Source organism: Glycine max, chromosome 4, assembly GCF_000004515.6.
Source record: "Glycine max cultivar Williams 82 chromosome 4, Glycine_max_v4.0, whole genome shotgun sequence".
Lineage (NCBI taxonomy): Eukaryota > Viridiplantae > Streptophyta > Magnoliopsida > Fabales > Fabaceae > Glycine > Glycine max.
In genome coordinates this window covers 31,433,268-31,457,412 of record NC_016091.4, presented here as the reverse complement: position 1 = coordinate 31,457,412, position 24,145 = coordinate 31,433,268, and the positions used below count along the sequence as shown (strand labels likewise).

The window sequence follows — 24,145 nt, the reverse complement described above, 5'->3', positions numbered from 1 at the left end:
AACCAGTTCCAGATTTAAATATTGGTTTGAATATAATTTTATCAAAAGCCAAACTTGTTAAAAAAACTAAGTATTAAAATCCAATACATATCTTTGATTTTAATTTGGATTTGATTTAAATTTATTATTATTTTTAAAGTGAATCGGTCAATGAATCGGGAGACACTAAAGGCACTGCTGCACAATTTAATGATTCAATTATAATCAAACAAATACTAATAATAATAATAATAATAAAATAATAATAATAATAATAATAATAATAATTAAATAAATATAATATCAAAACTTAATAACGCTGAAAACATTTTTAAAAAACATTAGTTCAATCCAATTTTTAACTAGGCTCAGTTTTTGACTAGTTCTTGACTGATATTTTTTACTGATTCTAAAAAGGATTCGCTTTTTTTGTGTGTCAACGAACTGGTCAGAAGATCGACAGTCTACCTGTCAAACACTCAAACCAGTCAGTCTAATCCAGTTTCAAAAAACAATGAAAGTTATACAAAATGAAACCATGTACAACCATGGTAATAATTAGTCCCACTTGGGAAGCCCACTGAAAGATCAGCGCTCCACAAGCTGTATCCATAAAGATCATTTGACAAAACGAAATCCCAACTAGCATTGTAGAATCCTCTTCGGCATAATAGCAGCATTCCATCACCATGCTTTAAGAACCACCATGTTTTGTTTCAATAACAGTACCTTGTCATGAAGATTCCCTCAGACTCAAGTGTTCACAAAATGGGTAGCGGATATATTATGCATACCATCAACAGAAATCTAAGCAAATCTGGAATAACAAAAAATTACAATGGACCAAAAACGAAAAGAATTATTTTTCACAGTTTGCTTCATTTGCTTGCTAACTAAACTGTATTCCCCTCAAGGCTCAATTTTGATGTTAGCCAAGCACAAACCTCATCCATCTCTTCTGGAATTGTGTAGTGTCCAAGCCTGTCATGTGTCGAACCAAAAGAAAAGTTCAGACAGAATTAAAATATAATATGGGATAAGGAGGACTTTTCAAAACTAGAACAAAAATTGAACAGGTATTTTCAGTCATTACCCATTATAAGCTTTAAAAGTTACATCCTGAAATCCAGTTGAACTTAAGCACTTCGATGATTTCTCACCAAACTTATAAGGAACAACATCGTCAACTGAAAGTATGAAAATGAAAATGTTATTCAGTCCACAACTACTCAAAGTTAAATCACCAATAGTCATAATGTTGGTGAAAATGAGCTTCAATCGAGCAATTAGCACATTATACAACGAAACTGCATGGATTATTTGCAGCTAAATGTATGGAAATCTGTATACAACCTAGATGAACAGATTTAAACATTAAATAATGGTAATTATCAATGAAAAATATAGTTTAAATAATAAATCTTAATCAAACAAATGTTTTGCAGCATTTTGCCGAAGCATGAATTTAGAACATCAAAGACATAGCAAATCACCAACTTAGGTCACCACCTACTTCTCTGCCCTTGAATGATTTAGCTTAAACACCTTGAAGCTTCTAGAGAAGTGGAGTAGAAGTGTGTGTTTAAAATAATCTTAAGTTATGTTTAGAAAAGCTTGTTATCAGAATAATTAAGTCCAAATGTTGTTTCAATGAAAAATAAATAAAAAACCAAAGTGTTATGTTCCTAGAATTCAAGGACTAGAAAACCTCCAGAAAGAGAGATTAAGGAGAGGAAATTTCTGATTTTATTGCTAGCATTCCTTTACATTTTGATTCATATATATAGGCACAAAAATGCTAAGTTAGTTATTCTATTTCCTCTACAGGTCTTAAGGAGCACGGAAGAAAATAACAGAATGGCAATGGAGTAGGGATCCTGGCCAACAGAGGAATCTCCCTCGACCAATGAGAGGCAGCCAGCTCAGCGTTTGGGATTTGCATTGGTCACAAAATCCTCTAGGTAGTGCGGCCTGCATGTTTTCCTTTTGGTCCTGAGGTTAGTGCCTGTCTGCTCCTTGTCTGCTCTCAATTCTTCTGTGTTGGATTGCTCTGTGTTGAATTGCTTCATAGCATCCATTTGCCCATCGAGGAGCACCTTGTCCTCAAGGTGGTAGTCCTTCAGTGTGGTCCACAATTCCCAGGAGGTGTCTTCCAGAAGTAAGCCCCGCCACTGAACAAGAACCAATAATTTTGGCCCATTAGCAGAAGTAGCCCATTTGGTATCCAAGATCGCGAGAGGAGTTACCCCTGGATCATTGTCCACAGACTTGGGTGGTAAGGTATCAACAGGGGTGTGCTCAGTAGAATTTGGGTGAAAAGTGGAATATGGTGTGTATTCGGGAATGAGGGGGTAGTTCTAAGCGATAGGCAACTGGGCCTATTTTCTCTAGAATTCGAAATGGGCCATAGTAACGTTTGGCCAGCTTGGAATGAGCCGCGCCGGTGATCGTGGTTTGACGACGAGGTCGAAGCTTGACCAGCACCCACTCTCCTGTTGGGCTTTAAGGAGCTTCTTTCGGAGCACTGCGAACACTGCCTCGTGACTGAGGAAGAAATCATCAACAGCATCAATGTTCGAGGTACCGACGAGGTATTGAGGAATGGAAGGCGATTTCTTCCCAAAGGTAGCTTCATATGGCGTGACCCCAGTGGCAGTATGAATGGAAGTGTTGTACGACCATTCTGCCCAAATAAGAAACTTGCCCCATGATGAAGGCTGTTGATGAACAAAGGCCCGGAGATATTGTTCGATCACCCTGTTCAATACTTTTGTTTGGTCGTCCAATTGTGGGTGATAAGTTAAGCTCATGCACAGCTTAATGCCTGAGAGTTTGAACAACTCCTGCCAGAAATGGCTTAAGAATAGAGGATCACGGTCGGATACCAAACTGTGCGGCATGCCGTGTATTTTTCCGACGATGTCCATAAAAAGGTGGGCCATGGTGGAAGTTGTGTAATTGGGCTGGAGCATGCCCAGATGGATCCCTGTGGAGAACCTGTCCACCACCACGAGAATGACTGAGTGGCCCCGAAAGGCCGATAAGCCGCCAATGAAGTCCAGGGATAGATCTTCCCAGGGACGATGAGGGATCGACAGGGGGCAAAGTAAGCCTGGACATTTTTGGTGGTCATATTTTGTTTGTTGGCATCGTAAGCGATTCAGGACGAAAGTTCGAACGTCCTCTTTGATGCCTAGCCATGTGAAGTTCTAGCTCACCCTTGCCAGAGTTTTAGTGAGGCCCATGTGACCGCCGGTTGGAGTTGAGTGAAATTCCTCAAGTATTAGAGACATGAGGCGGAATCCCTTGGGGAGCCAAATCCGTTGCTTGTGGAGGATGAGGTATTGGGTGAGGCTATAATCAGAATGAGCCTGTGGAATGAGCTCGATGTTCTGTCGAAGCTCGATGTGAGCTAGACGGCAATGGAGTTCCGTCTTCAAATCCTGCAAAAAGATGAAGTTAGGAATTGTAAGTACCATTAGTGCCCCTGAGGAAGCTTCAGGTATCCTGGATAAGGCATCTGCCGCCATATTCGACTTTCCCGACCGGTAATGTATGGAGTAATCGTAGCCCAGGAGACGCGCGAGGTACACCTGCTGCTCAGGTGTTTGTATCACTTGGGACATGAGCTCCTTAAGGCTACGATGGTCTGTCGATATAATGAAGGAGTGTCCGAGCAAGTATTGCTGCCACTTCTTGACGGTGACCGTGATGGCGGCGAACTCGCGCACATAGGTGGATGAGTGGAGCAGTTTCGGGGTGAAGGGTTTGCTGAAATAGGCAATTGGGTGGTTCTTCAGGGAGAGAACCGCGCCCATGCCAACCCCCGAGACGCCTGTTTCAACAACAAATGGCTAGGTGAAGTCCGCTAGGATTTGAAGACGGAACTCCATTGAAGCATCAAAATTGCTCTCGGACGAGGAGGGCTGTCAGGGGAGCAGCAATTGAAGCATATATTTTAATAAACCGTCGATAGAATCCTGATAACCCGAGAAAGCCGCACAAGGCTCTGGTAGAGCGAGGAACAGGCCAGTTTCAAATGGACTCCACCTTGGCCGGAACAGGATGAACTCCCGTCATCGAGACTATGTGGCCCAAGTATTCTATGTGGAAGAAACTTGAGGAAGAAACTCCCTGTGAGTAGGACTTTGAAAATAACAAAATGGCAATGGAGTAGGGATCCTGGCCGACAGAGGAATCTCCCTCGACCAATGAGAGGTAGCCAACTCAGCGTTTGGGATTTGCATTGATCACAAAATCCTCCAGGTAGTGTGGCCTGCATGTTTTCCTTTTGGTCCTGAGGTTAGTGCCTGTCTGCTCTCAATTCTTCTGTGTTGGATTGCTCTGTGCTGAATTGCTTCATAACAGGCAACTCTGCTAGAATCCAAGATCATATTTATTATGTATATCCCTCATACAACAGCCTACATCTCAATAGGTAAAAGTCATAGAACTTGCATGATTCTTCTCTCGATGTTGTTCACTATCTGTACATCTAGGTCAGACACACAGGACCAGTTAGTTACTCTTACTCTACAAGGTGGTTACTTACATTTGGAACAACCATTTTGACATCATCAAAAATCACTGGCTGTGTTTCTTAACTTCAATACATTTTTTATGGGTTCAATACAAAGTATTTGGTACAGTGTAGAACATCTTTTGTTGTCCTTAAATGTGATGGTTGAAGAAATGCTAGTTTGTATAGGTATGGTGTTTCTTACTTTCCTTGCTCCCAAATTTGATATGTGAAACTGTGAAAGTGCTGTTTTTGGCATGTGTTTTCCTTTTTTTTTACTCAGCAAAAGTAGTATTGTATTATATGATAGTCAATACAAGTTGTATTGATAAAATTACACATTGGGCCCCACATTGTTCTCTGTGTCCAAACAGCACCTGAGGGGTCTCTAATATTTATATCCTTCCACCATGTTGTGGAGAAAAGGCCAAATTTCTCCACAACCCACTTTCCATTTTATCCCTTTATCAAAAACGATGTCATCTGCACCTGAGGGGTCTCTAATATTTATATCCTTTCACCATGTTGATACTCTACTGCCCCTTGTTACTTCCTCCAAATTCCTCCAATCACCATATTTTGATTCCAATAATCTAGCCCATAATTCTACTTTGTTATGGAAGAAACTCCGTTTCCACTTTCCAAGGAATGCATAGTTAAACTTCCTTAGATCCCTGATCCCTAATTGACCTTTCTCCTTAGGTAGGCACACCAACTCCCACTTTGCCCATGCTATCTTCTTCACCTCCACCCCACAAGAATTGCCGCTGAATCCACACCAATTTGTCCAGAATTTTGTTTGGAGCCCTGAAAAAAGATAAGAAATATATAGGAATAGAATTTAGGACCGACTTTATGAGTGTTACCCTACCCCCAAAAGATAATAGCTTTTGCTTCCATTTTGCCAGTTTTCTCTCACATTTCTTGACTATAGGATCCCATGTGTTGGACCGCCTTGGATTTGCCCCAATCGGGAGGCCCAAATATAGAAATGGTATGGCCAATACCCTGCAATGTAAGTACCTAGCAGCATCCTCCTTCCAACTTTCTGACATCCCAATTGTCCCAAGCAACTCTGAGAAATTGATTCTGAGTCCTGAGGAAAGTTCGAAGCTTCTCAAGATCACCTTGACCGCTTTAACATTTTCCATGGATGCTTTCCCAAAAAAGAGTGTATCATCTGCATATTGTAGTATGCTAACCTCCACCTCTTTTCTACCCACTAGGAAGCCTTGAAACAGATTTTTCTTCAACGCCTCTCTCATCAGTCCATTTAGCCCTTCCGCAACAACATTGAATAATAGCGGAGCTAGTGGGTCCCCTTGTCTTAGGCCTCTTTATGGGGTAAACTCGGACGAAGGGCTGCCATTGATCAATACAGAGATAGAAGCTGATTTTAGGCAGCCCTCAATCCACAATATCCATTTTTCGCAGAAGCCCATCTTTCTCAACATATATAGCAGAAAATCTGAAGAGACTGAGTCATAAGCCTTTTCAAAATCTGCTTTAAAAATCAGACACGGCCTATTTCTTGACTTTGCTTCATGGATTACTTCATTTGCAATGAGGGTGCTGTGTAGCAATTGACGGCTTTCTATGAATGCTGATTGTCTCTCATCTATTAGTGTTGGCAGCACCTCCTTCAACCTCCATGCTAGCACCTTTGACACAATTTTGTATATACTGCTTATTAAAGAAATAGACCTGTATTCATTTAGATTTTGTGGATTGGATACCTTGGGAATGAGCGCAAAGAAGGAAGCATTGCAGCCCTTCGGGAGAGTTCCATGAACAAAAAATTCATCCATGAAACGAAACACATCGGCCTTGATAGTTTCCCAAAATTCCTTAATGAATTTTAAGTTGAGACCATCAGGGCCAGGGGATTTGTCACTCCCACACAGCATCCTTGATTTCCTTTTCAGTGAAAGGTTTTGATAATCTGTCGTTCTGATGCTTTTCAATAGCTTTAAAACTGACCCCATCTAGCTTGGGTCTTACCCACTCTTCCTCCTGAAATTTTTCCTTGAAGAACAAACGTGTTTCCTCCTCCAAACACCATTTACAAGCACACCTCTCAAAGTGTTGGACTTGCGATTTGAGTTTACAACCCTATGGAAGAACTTTGAATTACTGTCCCCTTCTTTGATCCATCTTGCTTTAGCTTTCTGCCTCATTAGGGACTCTTGCGCTTGTGCAGCTGCCCATAGTTCCTCTTGAAGCTTTTTTCTAACCAGCAACTCTTGGCCAGATAGTTGTTTGTCCTCGCCTTCAGATTCAAGCCTGTTTAGTTCCTTCTCAATAGTAGCCACCTTCTGGTGGGCATCTCCAAATTGCTCCTTATTCCAGATTTTCAGCCTAGCCTTGACCCCTTTTATCTTTTCTTTGAGCACAACCCCCCCCCCCCCCCCAACCTCTTACGGTATTATTCATCCAGGATTCTTGAACAACCCTTCGAAATGATTTGTCATGAAACCAACAGTTTAAAATCTTGAAAGGTCGGGGTCCCCAGTGAGCAACTTGATATTTCAGCATAATTGGGCAATGATCCGAGAAATTTCTTTCCAAGATAAATTGTGTGGTACCCTGCCATTTCCGAAGCCATTCATCACATACAAGAAATCTGTCCAACCTACTCTTTGCTGTCCCATTAGGTTTGTACCATGTGAATTTCTTCCCCACACTAGGTACATCTTGAAGTTGAAGGTCCTCTATTCATTCATTGAACTCATTCATATTACTATCAATTTTCCCCCTTTGGGACAGTCCTATCCTCTCCTCTGGTCTCCTGATACTGTTGAAATCTCCCAGTATACACCACAGCACTCCTAGACCTGAATCTCGCAGCTGTTTGATTTGCTCCCACAGGTTTCTCTTTTGGGTCATGTCACATGGTGCATATATGTTGATAATAGACACCTTCTGCCCATCCGGGACCCATATACCCTCTAGATAAATAAAACCTTGACCACTTGTCTTCCTGTCCAATCTGAAAGAGCTTTCATTCCACAAGCATAGCAGTCCTCCTGCTCTATTGATTGCTGATTGTAGTTCCCACTTAACTTCTGTATCTCCCCACAATGCATGGCAAACATATTTATCTATTTGCTCCTTTTTAGTTTCTTGTATACATAGCATGTCAACTCTTTCCTTTTGTACCATTATTCTAATTGCTACCCATTTTACCCCCCTTCCTAGCCCCCTTGTATTATATGTAATGATCTTCATTATCCAGCACCCCTATTTCCCATCCTTTTGGCCTCCTCCATATCCCTTTCCTCCATACACAATAGCTTTGTAAGTACTGATGCTTGTCCTTGCCCACTTGTAACTCCCATATCCTGCGCCATGTTCCATTGTGATGTTGCTTCCATTATTTGGTCACACATTTCCAGACTATTAGTTTGAATTGGGTCCTGTGATGAATTTCCACTGTGTTCATTTCTGTCCTCTCTACCAATTTTTCCAGCCCACTGCCTTTCATTTCCTGTGAATGCTCAACAAGTCTGTCAAAAGCGTTGCTAATCTCATTGAGGGCCTGTATATTTGTTTTTTTTAGGAGCCCATCATTGAACCCATGCTCCATTTGCTTTCTGCACCCACTGCTTCTGGAATATACCTTCTCCACATGTTTTGGACCTTTTTGTTCCACTTTTACATTGCCTTCACTTTTGTAATGAGAGACATTTTTTGAGAGGCCCATTACAGGCCCATCATACTCAATATTATGAGTCCCATCACGTGACTTTGTGCTCAGAAGTTCAAAATTTTGTTGTGTCATTGGGCCCACTTTTTTGTCTCTGTCCTCTGTACTATTTTCCTGTTCATGTGCATGCTTCTTTTCGGTATTTTCTGCTGCCAGATTTTGAATCAGCTTTATTGTCTCCTTTTCTGACCAGGTTCGTTGCTTTTAGTCTCCTTTTCTTTTCGGTAGCTGGGGTCATGGTTAAGCTCAGATTTTGTCCTTTGTGCCTGTGTTATCCCACTTTTATCAAGCTTCTACTTGCTTCGGTTAGCTTCTTTTTGTCCGTTACAGGCCTCAGATGTGACCCATTCCTGAACTCGTGGGCTTGACTCCTGGTCATTACCCAATGGATCTTTGTTGCGATTTTGCCCTTCAGTCCGTCGCACCTCCGTGTCTCGTCTTCTTTGGTCGTCGCCGTCTGTGCTCGGAGGAAAATCCTCCTCCGACGGGTCTGTTTCTAGTGGACTACCTTCAATCGCCATTTGCATCCTTGTTCACTGTCACTATCGTCGGAACTTATTTCCAGATTGTAGCATGTTTCTTCAGCTATATGCACATTGTATTCAACCCCATTAATCCATGCAGAGACCTTGTGCTGAATTAATGGCTGTCATGGTGTCTTCACTAATATCCACGCCCTGTCCAGCCTATGGAGTTCATCCATTTCGTCATCCACCTCCACCACTTCTCCTACCGCTGTCATAATATGTCTAATATCCTCCAAGTCCCAGGCATGCAAAGGTATGCCCCAGCACAACAGCCAGACTAGGTGATAGCCAGTTCTCAACAGAGGGGTCCATTTTTCTAGTGAGTAGAACAAGGATGATCTTTACTCATTTGCTTCTTTAGCCATTTGTGTAGCTCTGGTCTCTGTAAGTCCCATTAGCAATATCACGTCATCACCAATATACTTTGGCTTGACATCTTCACCTCCATTCCACATGAGATCGTCTTCCATTCTATCAAATAACGCAAGGTTCTTCAATCTTCCCACCCATGTGTTTCTTAACCATGTCTTTTGTTCCACATTTATGTTCAGCTACACCGACGAGTGAGATACACCACCAGTTAGGCTTGGGCTTTTGAGAATTCTTCCCGGTGTCGTGTTTCTTCCTTCCGTCATTAGGATCTTCGCATACGAGGTTGCCTCGTTCTTCTGTTGGAATTGTTTCATCTTCATATCCACATGGTTGTCTTCGTAGTTGTGCTTACCTTTCCCGTTAGCTTCTTCCTGTCCCTTTTTCTCTCGTCCTCCCCGGCTGCCTTCTTCCAGTGTCGCCCTCACTCTTCCATGCTTTGGTGTATTGACATGCATTTTTAATCCCCCTACTACCAAGCTATCCAGCTTTCTCTCAAACTTTGTTACATCTTTCACCCCCTTGAATCTTACGAATCCGTATCTCTTACCCCACCTATTGCAGTTTCTTGCAATAAAAGTCTCTCGGACATCCCCCCATTTTTTAAACTCATACCATAAATCTGATTCATTCATCTCCTCAGGGAATCTTGTGAAGAAGAAGGAATGGATATCAGATGCATCCCTCCAATTTGTTTTCCACCTTTCCACCTGATGGCCATAACCATTTCCAGCATAGTGCCGTCGGGATCCTACTCTCACCCACTCTCTCTCTCTCTCACCCCCCCACTCTCTCTCACTGTTTCTCTCTCTCTCTCTCTCATACTCTAGGTTGGCATGTGTTTTCCTAATGATCACTACTTCAAGGGTCATACCTATCTGCAGCCAGACTGGGCAGGCTCACTACATTTTGGTTTTTGCCCTGGTGTTTTGGAATTTCTGGGTTTTCATGGTTTACTTTTAATGTTTTCCATTATGGAATATTCGTGATTGACCCTCTTGTTATACTTGAACACTTTTCTTTCTACTGATTTTATTCACAAACAAAAAAACAAAGATATTTAATTTCATAAATTTACCTTTTCCATGACACAGCAAAACAGGAAAGGACTGAGCACGCCTTGTAGCTTCATCTACCCCTTGTAACTTGTTACTCAAGGTCCTAAGCAAGAACAGAAATATAACAGTTTCATTAAAATGGAGAAAGGGGGGGAGGGAATAAACTAACATGACAAGTTAAAACAGAAAGCCTTACTTTGAGCATGGAAGCCAGCCACTTAAACCAACAGCTGCACTTAGGTTGGCCGGATAAGGATTGCCATTCCCATATTTTCCAGCAGTAAAGCAGGACACGGAGTACAGGGCAGTAGCTGCTCCCATACTGAACCCTCCAACACCAAGCTTAACTGTCATCCAAATATCAGACATGAAATTATTATATCACATATAATAATTTTTTTTCCTGAGGTTGAAAAAGAATTATACAAACAAGAAAAATAAAAATAGAATAATAGGTATGCAGATTGCAGAGTTAATTGAAAATTCATTTTCCTTTTAACAGCACCTGAAATTGAGGATTTACAGTTGCAACCTATGCAAATGTAGTAAGGTTTTGAGAAATTTAATCATATGAACCAAAATTCATAATTTAACTACAACCAACTTTACTAACACCACCTCATAAATACAGCTTCAGAAATAGAGATCAACAGAATGAAACAAAGGGAAATTTATTTTAATATAATCCTCCTATTCTGGCTCAATGGAACACAAAGTGAAGTAGTGCAAGAACGGCCCCACAAAAGACGTCTCCAAGAATTCAAGAGCTTGGCCTCTCCCACCAAAAACTAATTGATCAACTAATTGAATTCATTCACTCACATTCTCTTCCTCATTATATCCTTCCTCTGTTAGTGAAGTTAGGGAGCCAACTAACAAACTCTCAACAACTTTAACACAGGCTGGCAGACTTGGCTCTTAGTTAGGGCCATTCATATTTCTTCAAACATGAGACTAATAACAACTTATATTAAACGGTAAGTTGTACACATGGTAGATCTCAATAAGATATGCTGACCAAATTTGCATATTTTTTCCAGCACATTCAAAAACTGAACTTTACTGAGATGTCAATGTCATCCAGCTTTATAATATCAATACGGGTGGCAAAAGGTTCAGAAGTTTACAATTACTGCATTTTTTAAAAAGTTCTATTACAAAGCAGGCAAAAAAATCAATTATTTCACCAAAATAAGCCTAAACCAAACACACATTTAATTATACTAAAGAAGTATGTATATGCTCTTCCCCTTTTATTTATCAGTATGTACTTGTGTTCTTCTATTTCCTTATTTTATTCTATCTTTTGGTATGCAAGTTTATGCATGATTGTTAAGATTACTTCGACGAACCAAAGATCAGGCCAGGGTAATTTTCTTTTCTTCCTAAAGTAATTAAATTAAAAGACATGAATAAGAAACAATTGTGCCAGAGTACAACTATTAAGTTCTAATTTTTATGATAATCTAGCATGAGAATAAGCCTTATGTCACAGAACATGGCATTGGCAGAATAGTTTTCTCAATAAAAACTAAAGGAAGGTACAAGGAACGTAAATTGGACATTAATGTAGCAAGAGAAACGTACTGTCTGCAGGTTCTGTAGACAGCAAATTTGCAACATGTGCAGCAGAAGCATCCAAACCTTCTAGATCATCAGGAGCATCTTCTGAAATATCTCCAACATCAAACCCTAAGATGCATGAAAGTTATGGTTAAGAAATTTATCAAGATCAATTTATGGTTATTACAAAAATTAAAACCCATAGTATTAGCTCTGTCCTCAAATGCATTTCCATACTCAATTGGCAACTATCTAATGTAATTATTGTGCAACAAACCAATAAAACTTACAAGCAGTGGACGGAAAGCCACCAAATATAGATATTGGCTGAGTAGGAGCAGTCGGACATATCCATTTAATCTGTATCATACATTTCAACAATGATCTATCAAATTACTATTGAGATGATCATACGTATTCCAAGAATACAAAACTAGGCATGAACCATATATGTTGTCCTTTAACCATTCAAATTTCTGTGTCCTTACATTTGGAAGAGGAAGGGTCTCTAATAGCTGGGACCAACTGCATAAGAAAAGCAGAAAATGAGGTTCTGTCCTGAGTTATAACTAAGTAACTAACCACATGATTAAAACCATTCTAAAACATCAAGTTAAGTTGAGACTGTAATTGTTAATCCTTCTGGCACCAGCTGAGATGGTTTGGCGTGTTTATGTTAGGAGGAAGTTTTTAAAATAAGAAGTAGGATTTAAGCCTCTTATTGTATAGGCTATGAGGCACTAAAAGGGGTTAGGGAGTTAGCCGCTTCTATTATAGAAAGTCTATTTAAATAGACTTTCTAATCAGTGAGAGGACACTTTTCAGATTTGACCTTTGCTGTAAACTGGCTTGTCCAGTGAGAAAGGAGATAGCTCCTTTGTGTAACCCATTTTTTCCTTCTTTGATCAATAATAATTCAAGGGTTAATCCCACCCCTTTCTCTTTACTCCTCAGTCTTGGGCTCTGGAATCCTAACACTATATTTTATGACAGATTATTTCTTTTGAAAGATGGAAAATAAAATTATAAAACTAATCAGAAGTACGGCACTAGAATTCTCTTGATGTGGTAGCTTTAGATGGCAAATACAGCTCATGCATGTAGGATCAATCTCATAATTTCTTGTTCTAGGAGATTAGGTTGAACAACCATATATATTACGGATTCAATTGCTTTTGATAAAGTCCAATATACATAATTGGATACCAAAAAACAATGCAGTCACAATTAACAACTCTAAATGCCTAAAGTGAACAAGTTACTTGGATATCTATTTATTTTCAAAGTTTCATGATCAGATCTATTAAAAAAATTGGTACTTTGACAGAAAATCTTTGGAGTTTGGAGATGTTGGACAACAATAACATCATTTGGAGAAGGATCATGAGTCTTTGAAGACCTAAATGGTAGGAGAAACAGCTAAGGAGCTAGACACTGCAGGATTTAAACTTTGTTTGGTCCACAAAGCTAGATAAAAGAACGAAGTGGGTATTATTGTGGACACGCCGACATGGATTGGAAGGAAGGTGAATGTAGTAAATGTTTTTGGAAACTGTTTAAAACAACGGAGTGGGTATTATTGTTGTATTACAGATACAAAGATGAACTTCATTATATTCTGTTCATGGAGCATGAGCTGATACTGGATAGAGGAATTCAAAAGATTCTAACTGAATTTAAAATGTCCTACTGAAGATAAACCACATATTTATTAACACAAACCCAGAGTAAAACAAATATAATTCTTAGTAGTCAAAAACAAGTGATGGGATACAAAAGACAGAACAGACGTGTATTTTATCAAAAAAAAAAATGTAATTTTTATCCATGTTGCAAAACTTAAACATGCAACAGTCCCAATAAAACAACTTACGACAATTCGCATTGAATGAAAGGAGTTAAAATTTGAAAAAGCAATTGAACAAGTAAAAGCAGTTAAAAAGTAAAAAAGCCAAAACTTATGACATGTTCCTTCAATTCACAACAATCTTAGGCAACAATTGATGAGAGCAATCATAAATAATGCCAGAAAATCAAAAGAGCATTGAAACATATCTCCCAACCACAAATGAATTTGAAGTTATATAAATATGGGAAAGAGCGATAGGAAATGTCATGTCACCTGGAGCCATTATCCCCGAGGCCATGCAACCAGACTATAGTTGCTTGGTGTTTACCTTTAGGCCTGACAACATAGGTTCTCCCAAACTCAAATGCTCTTCTAGCAGATCTACCACCTAAAATGGAGCCATAATAAAGTAAATGGAGAATGATAACATAAAGAAAATGAAATGGGATATCAATTTTCCTCCCTAAAATTCCATGGTAATTCTCACACCACTCATCCTTCCCAAAAAATCCTAGATACTGCCCCAAGAATTCCACATTGGAATATTGGATAAATTACACCCTGACGTAGCAGACATAATCCAGATAGAGGTGTTAACTGCAGAGAAGATACTAACCAGCAGAACCAAGTGATGGCGCAGCAAAGCTCATGTTAGCCTCTAAATAAAAAACTACCTAATGAGCAGTCCTAGAGCTGCAATAAACAAATATTGAAAAATTGAAATCAATATCTAAAAACTCAGTTAAGTGGACTAGACCTGTAATGATAACAAGTTCAGAGTAAATGAAGAACCAGACATCAAAGGTACGATTATGAAAACATTTAGGAATTCCATAATTAAGTATCTAAATTAGAAGGAGAAGCAGTACTTCAAGTCTTCACGAGCTCAAGAATAAGTGTAAAAGGAAACAAACATGTTGAACCAAATCCATGACTGGTTTACATTATCCAGTTTTCTAGAATGTCAAAATTATGAACAATTTTAAAAGGCCAGAATATTTTGCAAATATGGGAGCTTAGAAGAGTTCTGTTCCATTTAAAATAATTGAAAAGGAAGGAAGGAAATAGGATTTCATTTCCAAAACCAGTGATATGAAACTCAAGCAACACAAGAAACGCAGGTACCTAAGCTATTGGGTAAGTTGACTTTTCAATGGGATTGCAAAACATAAAGCAAAGCAAAGAAACAACATTGGAGAACTTTTGTTTAATAAAGAAACCAACATGAGATAAATAACTGGTGCTCAATTTGATGCTTAAAATTTGTTCAAAGACGACAGTCTAAAGAGTTAGGGATTAGAAAAAGGAAATCACATTAATGCAAGTATCAACGTATTTATGCCTTGACGTGAATGTCAGAACTAGGTCAATTTTGTTCAAAACACAGCACCGAAAACACCCCCAGAGGAACTCCAGAACATCCCCCAAAAAAGAGACAAAATAAAAATACAGTAAATCTCAATAAAGATGATGTTATTGAGAACCATATGACTAGTAATGAAACAAAAAAAAAAAAGAAAAAGCACTAAACAATAAAATTAATTCTGAAATAGAAAGGAAAACAAAAAGGACTAAGAATTGATTCAAAAGAACAAAACACAAAAATTGGAAAGACGAGGATTCAAGTTTTACAGACACAAACCTCCGTGGCTGTGGTGTAACTCCAGAGACCAAAAAAAGAGTACTAAGCTTTGTGCGGTATTCTTCGACTCGTCTTTGTTTTTAATTCTTTTCCGCTTCTTCCATATAAATTATAAATTACTATTATTATATTTTACGAATTTTATAAATTATAAAAATTTAAGAAAAAAAAAAAGAAAAAAAAAAACACCGCTTACTACTAGTCTGTGACTATTCTAAACGTATTTTGGGTTAAATTAAATGGTGTCATGTAAATGTAAGTTTATACAGACGCTGCACGAGGACCGTTAGATGTAAATCAGAAATGGATATGTGAATGCCACGTGTGGTTGTCGAGGATATGCGACAACAATAGCAGCCTACGTCAGAGGACGCTGCACGCTTCGATTGGTAGGAGATCCGATATCCCGAGGTGGTCCAGATCTCGCCCTTTATATTTGATTGGACTTCGACAGCAAAGTATGAACAATTTGTTTCTTATAAGAAAAAAAAGAGAAATTAGTAAAAAGAATTTTTTAATAACATTAAAAATATATAGATTAAATTATAATTTTTCTCTTTTAATTTCTTATTCACAACATTTTTGTCTTCTTAATTATTTTTCACGATTTCAGTCCCACATTTTAAAAACTCTACAATTTTAATTTTATCTTCAAAATTGCATGTGTTTGTTTCTTAAAATTTTATTTTTAATTAATTAAATTGGTTTTATAATACCTAAAATAAATATGTTAGATCTAGGATATAATTGAATTAAAATAAAAGATATATATATATATATATATATATATATATATATATATATATATATATATATATATATATATATAATTAAGGAGTATAATACAAAGAAAGTTTACCCATAATGGGATTGGAGAAGTGCTTGGAAGTTGCCTCCATAGATTCAATAGTAAGAGCACTAAACTTTGAGAAGTATCAAATGATCCAAAATTACAAGAATCATAAAAGGACCTCCAAGAGCATTAAACCTTTGGCCTAGTTTCAACTTTTCCAACATGGAAAAGAGTGAGTGGTACAATAATGAAAGAAATAAGTTGTGGATGGTCAATGGCCTTCCAAAAGCAATCAATGATACAAAAGAAGAAAACTCTAAAACTATAGCTTTGGCTAAAGTGCAAACAAAATGTTTGTTGATCTAATAGAGAATGAAGGTTGAATGTTCAATTTTGATATCCTCTCCCTTATGTTGTGTTTGGTTCTAGTGAAAGTTGAGAGGGATGAAAAGCATTGAAAGTGTAAAAGTGAAGTGGTTTGGTTCAACCGAAAGTGGGGTAAAATAGGTGAAATGGTGGTGGGTCCCATGGATGCAAACTTTCATCTCAATTTACGATGAAGCAAGAGGAAAGAGAAGACGAAGGAAGCATTTTTTTTTTTTGCTTTGTCAAATCTGCCCCCATTAATTTTATTCTCGTGTGGGACTCGTGCCCCGCTCCAAACTTGTGAGCAAGCCTTCCTTTGGTTCTCTCTACTACCTGTTGTGGTTCTACTCATCCAATCATCCAAGACCAACATCAAAAAGCTCATGAATTAGTATAAATAAAATACATAATATAAGTTATATGTTGTATTTATCGCATATTTTAACAATAAACTTATGTAATGTAGTGCTTAAGGAAGCTCCTCCTCCATTACTAGGTACAAGGTTCGAACCCTGCTTGCTATTATTTTTTATGAGGAAATATTAAAACATGAAACATGAAAGTAGTATGTGACAATTGCATCGCCAATTATGGGTAGACTAGTTATGACATGCACATCAAGAAGGGTTAGGCTCACAATTCGAAATGGGAAAGCCAGTAATAAAGGTAGATTAGAATCATGAGAAACCAAGCAATAGATTCTAGTTTAGTGTTATATCATGTTGAGAAAACATGATCATTTCATAAATGCTCCAATCCTAATGTAGCTCCATGTAAAGCTTGTAGGCCTTGGATCTTCTTCATCAATGGAGTCATTTGATTCTTGAAGATCAATGGCAACAGAATGGAGAAGGAGGAAAGGTGATTGGAAACGCCACTTCAAGGAGAAGATGAGTCAAGAACAAGCTCACCATCATAGGAAGTCATGGATAAGAGTTTGAAGGTAGGAGAAAATGAGTGGATGGAGAGAGAGAGGGGGGGGGGGGGAACGAAATTTATGCCTCAAATGAGGTCTAAACTATGAAGTCTAATTTCTTAAATGATCAAAGTTGCAAAATACACACACAAAGTCTCTATTTATAGCCTAAGTGTCAAACAAAATTGGAGGGAAATTTGAATTTCTATTCAAATTTCACTTGAATTTGAATTTGAATTTGTGGAGCGAAAATTTCATTATTTATGATTAGTAAATTTTAGCTATAGTTCAGTCCACTAATTCAAGATCAAATCCAAGATTCTCCACTAAGTGTACTTAGGTGCCATAAAGCATGTAAAGCATGAAGGACATGTACAAAGTGTGACTATATGATGTGGCAATAGGGTGTAGCAAGCAAATGTTCACCTCCTCCTTAGGCTAGTCCAAAATTTAATTGGATTGGGCTTCTCCTGATTCAATTAAATTTCTCTCCCAACACATACATCAAATACTGCACTTAATGCATGTGAAATTATAAAACTACCCCTAATACAAAAACTAGTCTAGGTGCCCTAAAATACAAAGGCTGAAAAATCCTACATTACTAGGGTACTCTCCCTACACTATGGAGCCCTAAATACAAGGCTCAAAAATAATGAAACTCTAATCTAATATGTACAAAGATAAGTTGGCTCATACTTAGCTCATGGGCCCAAAATCTACCCTAAGGCACATGAGAACCACCTGCATCAAATCCTTCCAATGGTTCTTTGTTTTTTTTGCTTTAGAAATTCACAATAACCATTCTATATACTATTGGTTGGGATGTCACCATGTTTGGATGGTGAAGGAAATTTCGCAATCCTAAACTAGTTGGTTGTTATTGAAAGAGGATAATCTTTATAATGCAAGAAATTATTCAGAAAATTGTTCCCTTTTATAACTATAAGGGAGAACCAAATACAAGGGTTGCAAAGTAAAGTCACCATCAATCTCTATAACAAAAGCATAGTCCTTACAAGAAGGATCTTTTGGTTGCTCAACAAAATGATGAATGCTTTCAACTTTCAAATCAGATCCATTGTTGTATTCATGTTCTTTATTTTGGGAATCATCTTAGATTGATGTGTTTGACATAATGGCAATATTGGAAGTAGGGAAAGAAAAGGCATGGTGAGGAAGCAAAGAAAGATGCATAACTACTATAGGGAGCGTGAGATAAAAAAATGAAATAAAAGGGAACACTAACAATGTGCAAAGTATATAGGCTTGGCAAAAAAGTAGTTGGAGAAAGAAAAGGAATTTGAAATTCAAACAAAAATGTTGTTAATATATGGTTTCCAGGAAGTTCAAAAATAAACCTTGAAATTTGAAAAGTAAATATTATTAATTGAGGTATTTTGGGATGCATAAAAGTTGTTATACATCCTTTCAAGTTCTTTTCGGTCGATTAAAGGATGTAGCGGGCAATTGTTGGCAATCGAAAGTTCAAAATTCAGATGCAATGGGCTTGAGGTCTTGTTGGAATAACCAAGAATTTAGAAGAAGGGGTTGAATAGATTCCTTCAAAAAATTTACCATTTAATTTCCTAATTTGATTAAAATCAATACCCCTTTACAAAATAAAATTTTCTCAAAGGACTTGTTGAATAAAGATGAACAACACATAAAACCAATATATTAAAAAAAAGCCTTATAAAACAGAGTTTTATGGCCTTTTCACATCAATTTCATTACCAAGATTGATTAACAAAACAAAGGTTTTGAGAAAGATAATTAGACTCATAATTTATACTGGTTTAGTCGTGAAGAGGACCTACTACATCTAGTTGTTATAAGATCCCTTAGAACTTCCACTAATAGAGAACCAAGTACAAATACTATGCACATGCAATTCCCTAAATATTCTACTCTTGCCTTGAACCTTACAAGAGAAAGATCAAGAGTTGAAACCCTATCAACTCATACAAACCCTTGATAACCCTAATCAAGGTCAGAATTTAGAAAGAATTTGAAATTAGATTAATACACTTTGATGTGCAAATCACAACATCTTCAAGATCTTCCTTTGATTTTTAAACCATGATGAAGAATGAATGAATCTTGATCAACATAAACCTCTTGTTGAAATGCAAAGTGGTTCCCTTATATGACTCTCAAAAAGCATTTTTCAAAAGATAAGACTAAATCAAGAGTCACTAATGAGAAAGAACAAGTGAGAGTATTTATAATTTTAATAGATACAACTGATTTAATCAATTATCAAATGTGGTATCTCGTTTCAAAGAGAGCTTTTGTGGTTTTGGAATAATCGATTATCAAATATGGTAATTGATTATTTCAACACAAGGGAGCTTCTAAAGTTTTAAGGACGCAATCTAATCGATTACTAAATGTGGTAATCGATTATCTTGAGCCACAGAGACTTCCTTCTATTGAAATTGGCTTATGTAATCCATTACTGAAAATGGTAATCTAATTCGATGAAACTTGCCACGTAGAAGTGAGTTTTGTTGCTTGTTCTAACGCTTTGTAATTGATTACTAAACTTGATAATCTATTACACAATGTTGAACTCATTGCTTCTAAGAAACTTAGAGATCAATACATTTATCTTATCATGTTAGATTTCTACTAAGCATGGATAAGAGAACTAAGTCTAAAACACTTAACATTCCTAGTCTGAAAACACCCTATAAAAATGATACATCTTTACAAACTTGTTTGGCATTGTAAAATTATTAAAACCAAAAGATCCTAAGACTAGTCTTCAAGTCTTCTGTCACTTTGATTCAACAATCTCCCCCTTTTTGGTTTTGATCATGCCAAACAAAATAATGTGTATTGATTTTTTCTTTGTCCTTGTACCTGTTCTACATCATTCTTAACAAACATATTAGTAACATCTATTCAAAACATAACATATGGGTACATACACAAATCAATCATATCTTTCTCCCCCTTTTGGCATCACTAAGCCAAAAAATATGTATTAAAATAAAATCATAAATGTAACCATAGCACACAAGGTAGAGAGAAGAAAATGTCATTCATTCAAACACAAGTCATTACATCATTAATCATAAGACAAAGTAACTAAAGAAATGCAACATACCAATTATAACAAAATAAGATCTAGACTATGTCCTATAGAGCTTAGACTCACTTAAAATGCCAAACTCATTACGAAGATGGTAAAACTATCTCTTGCTAAAGGTTTGGTAAATATGTCAACTAGTTGTGAGTCTGTATCCATAAAATCAATGTTACAATCACCTTTGTCAGTATGATCCCTAATGAAATGATGCATAATCTCTATATGCTTTGTCCTAGATGCATGATAGGATGCTTAGTGAGACTAATGGCACTAGTATTATAAAACCTTAAAGGAATATGTTCTAAATGCAATCTAAAGTCAGAAAGTTGTTGTTTAAGCCACAAGATTTGTGCATAACAACTTCCTGCAACAATGTACTCAGCCTCAGTCGTAGACAAGGCAACACATGCTTGCTTCTTAATATTCCATGAAACTAGGTGTTAGTCGATGAATATGACTAACTTTTGTATATAAAACCTATGTAAATTGTATCAAACTCCTCCAAGTTATGGTTATGTTGTAATGTTGTAATTACTTTTTGTTAAAGATAGGTAATAAATACTTAGTACTCCCATTTTGTGTGTTTAATAATCATTTCCTCTCAATTTCAGGTTAATTAGGCAAGTTTGTGAAGTGTTGATTATGATCTGCTCGCTAAGCCAATCTGCCGGCTCAGCGAGCCATCCGCTGAGCGCACCACTCTTGCGGCAGAGTGCAAGGAAGAATTTGGAAGAAGGATGAGTTGTGCATGTTCGCTAGCAAGGGCTAATCCCACTAAGCACACCGCTTGAGTCCATTTGCTGTGCGAAAAGACGCGCGCTAAGCCAAAATTCACTAATGCGCACTAAGCGAGCCAGAGTTGCGCTAAGTGCTCAAACACCAACAAGGCCACCTATTTAAGCCTGAAATCAGAATTGGAGAGAGTTTGGGCAATTCTCGAAGCTTTTGCATGTTTTGAGATTTCTAGAGAGAGAAAGGTCCAAGTTCCAGAGAGTTTTGAGAGATTTTACTGTGAGAAGACTGGCAGAGAACTGAGCAAGAAGAGGAAGTCATCCTAAGAGCATGAGATGAGTCTATGAGTGATTGTGAGGTTCTAGAGGTGGAGGAGACATCCCCACTACTTGTATTTCTTCAATCCTTCATTTTTCTCTTCTCTTTGTTGTAAAGGAAGCTTCCCTGATATGGAGAGCTAAAGCCTCTGTTGGTTCTTCCTTGTAGGTACTTGATGTAAATACTTGTATATCTATTTAATGACGTTTTATGTGTTCTTTGTGCTATCAGTATGTCATTTTAGTGTGCTTTTTCCTTGATCACGTAGATGCATGCTTTGTTAGGATCATTCAACAGTGGAAACTGGTCTAATTCTTAAAACTTGATAGGACATGGCTAGTTTATCGTATTATCACGAGGGATCGAGGTACGGTAACCTAGTTGTTTGTATGTTTGTCTTAATGCGGTTTTGGTCGAGTTTAGTCCAACAAGAGGAATTTGAGGACAATGCTTGATCAGGATTAGGCTAGACTATCATGAGGAATCGGGGTTTAGCATTTCAGGAGACACCATAGAACACATGAGCATTGTTAAGTAGAGAATATCCTTTTAACATCAGGCACCTAATAGGAAGACCAACATGTTGTCTACTTGTCTTTACACATCATTAGTCACATGATTTTCCTTTTAATAGTTAGTTTACATACCTGTGCATAGTTGACACATCTTTTTGCATACTAGACACCTATTCATTGAATATAACTTTACCAAGTAACACATGTTCCCCGAGAGTTCGATACTTGATTCTTACCATTTTATACTACTTGCACGATCCAGTGTACTTGCTGGGTTCGAACAAGTTTTTGGCGCCGTTGTCGGGGAACTTATTTCTATTTGGAAAGTTAGTTCAGTCCTAGGTGTCTATTCTTTATTCCTTGATAAACTGTGAATATTTACTTTCAATTCATATTTGTTTTCCTCTTGAACAGGATAACCGCTGTTTTTGTTAGTGTTTTGTATGTATAGAATCTTCTACAGGTAGCCTAGTTATTCCGAAGAAATACAATCTCCTACCGCTGTATCATGAAGATTGTTATCTTTATTCCATTAATAAATTGTGATTTTGCTAGAGGAGAACATTACCAGGACAGTTGTTATTTCTATTCTATAAATAAATCTGACTGGAGACAGGAGTCGACCATGTACAATTATCATGAGAAAGGAAGAGCTCCTGATCTTGAAAGTGTATTGGCAGACTTCATGACATATCAAGCTAGCTCTAAAGGTGATTGCTATTCAATGCAACAACAGGGAACTCAGTTTGAAAAGGACTATTCTTATGCAGATTATCAATGGGAGTCAGAATGGCAACCTTATTATCACAATGAAGCAGAAGGATTGTCTAATCTGGATGTTTTGTTAATGCAATTCAAAGGTATAGTAGATTTAATGCAACAAGCATTTAAAAGAGTTGAGACTCAGATTGGTAAGTTGGTGGACGACATGACTAAAGTTGTGGTCAGCAGAGAAGAAGAGTATGCAGAGATTGAAACACATCAAGAAAGCATTCTTCAATTTAACACAATACATCATCAATTGATCACCAAAGAAGAAAAGGATGAAGTCTCCATTATTCCAGAATATCCCTGCATATCAACTACTGGATATGTTGTAGGCAAAGATAAAGGTCGATTGGAACTCAATGTAGAGGATTAGAAAATCTCCTTTGACCTATTTGAAGCAATGAAACACCCAGATATGAGTGATGCCTGTTTTGAAGAAGAAGAGGTGGAGCAGGAGATAACATTATCAGCTTCAACCATGGTACTGCAGTTCCCTTTGGAAAAAGAACCTAATTATGTGACAGACTGCCTAGTTTGTGATGAAGAGCTTGATGATCCAAAAGAGAACTCTGTTGGTCATGTGGTTCTTGAAGAATTATAAAAAATTAGACCAACAGAAAAGCCCAAAGCAGAATTGAAGACTCTTCCAGCGCATTTAAAGTATGTATTCTTGGAGGATAATGAGACTAAACCCGTTATAATTAGCAACTCCTTGCAGAAGGAAGAAGAGGATCAACTGGTACAAATTCTTAAAAGTCTTAAAGCTGCTATTGGTTGGCACATCTCTTATTTAAAAGGAATCAGTCCATCATATTGTATGCACAACATCAATTTGGAAGCTGATTACAAGCCCGTGAGACAACCTCAAAGAAGATTGAATCCTATAATGATATAAGAAGTAAGAAAAGAAATGCTCAAGTTGCTAGAGGCAGGGCTCATCTATCCAATTTTGGACAGTTCATGGGTTAGTCTTGTTCAAGTTGTCCCGAAAAAAGGAGGTATGACAGTGGTCAAGAATGATAGAGATGAGCTAATTCCTACAAGAACAGTCATCGGATGGAGAATGTGTATTGATTATAGGAAGCTCAATGAAGCCACAAGGAAAGACCATTACCTGCTTCCCTTCATGGATCAAATGCTTGAGAGACTTGCAGGGCAATCTTTCTACTATTTCTTGGACGGATACTCAAGCTACAATCAGATTACAGTAGATCCTCAGGACCAAGAAAAGACAGCTTTCACATGCCCCTTCGGTGTATTTGCTTATCGTCGCATGTCGTTCGGTTTATGTAATGCCCCAACTACTTTCCAGAGATGTATGATGGCAATTTTTGCTGACATGGTAGAGAAGTATATTGAAGTCTTTATGGATGATTTTTCGATCTTTGGTGCATCTTTTGGAAATTGTCTAGCAAATTAGAGAAAGTG

The 24,145-nt window shown here is 37.6% G+C and overlaps 1 protein-coding gene across 2 annotated transcripts; it reads right to left on the bottom strand.

The window, feature by feature from the left end:
- Nucleotides 1-291: 291 nt before the first annotated feature.
- Nucleotides 292-15,288, bottom strand: LOC100796190 (acyl-protein thioesterase 2-like). Of its 2 annotated transcripts, none has more exons than NM_001252855.2 (10): nt 15,213-15,288; nt 14,187-14,263; nt 13,844-13,958; nt 12,210-12,246; nt 12,012-12,081; nt 11,746-11,850; nt 10,355-10,505; nt 10,179-10,261; nt 1,073-1,166; nt 292-960 (listed from the first exon to the last, which is right to left on the bottom strand). In NM_001252855.2, exons 2-10 carry the CDS (start codon nt 14,218-14,220, stop codon nt 873-875), a joined length of 777 nt encoding a protein of 258 aa, NP_001239784.1. In that variant the 5' UTR covers nt 14,221-14,263; nt 15,213-15,288; the 3' UTR covers nt 292-872. The 2 variants fall into 2 exon arrangements, with proteins under 2 accessions (NP_001239784.1, XP_006577820.1); XM_006577757.4 differs by lacking the exon at nt 15,213-15,288 and adding an exon at nt 14,885-15,165 and having other exon boundaries at nt 601-960.
- Nucleotides 15,289-24,145: the final 8,857 nt, after the last annotated feature.

Excerpts from the sequence above, each read along its gene's own strand:
- LOC100796190 (NM_001252855.2), bottom strand. The coding sequence starts at position 14,220 with ATGAGCTTTGCTGCGCCATCACTTGGTTCTGCTG. Across the intron at positions 12,247-13,843 it reads CTCGGGGATAATGGCTCCAG|TTGGTCCCAGCTATTAGAGA; the intron begins GTGACATGACAT and ends TTTCTTATGCAG. Across the intron at positions 961-1,072 it reads ACTTTTAAAGCTTATAATGG|GCTTGGACACTACACAATTC; the intron begins GTAATGACTGAA and ends GACACATGACAG.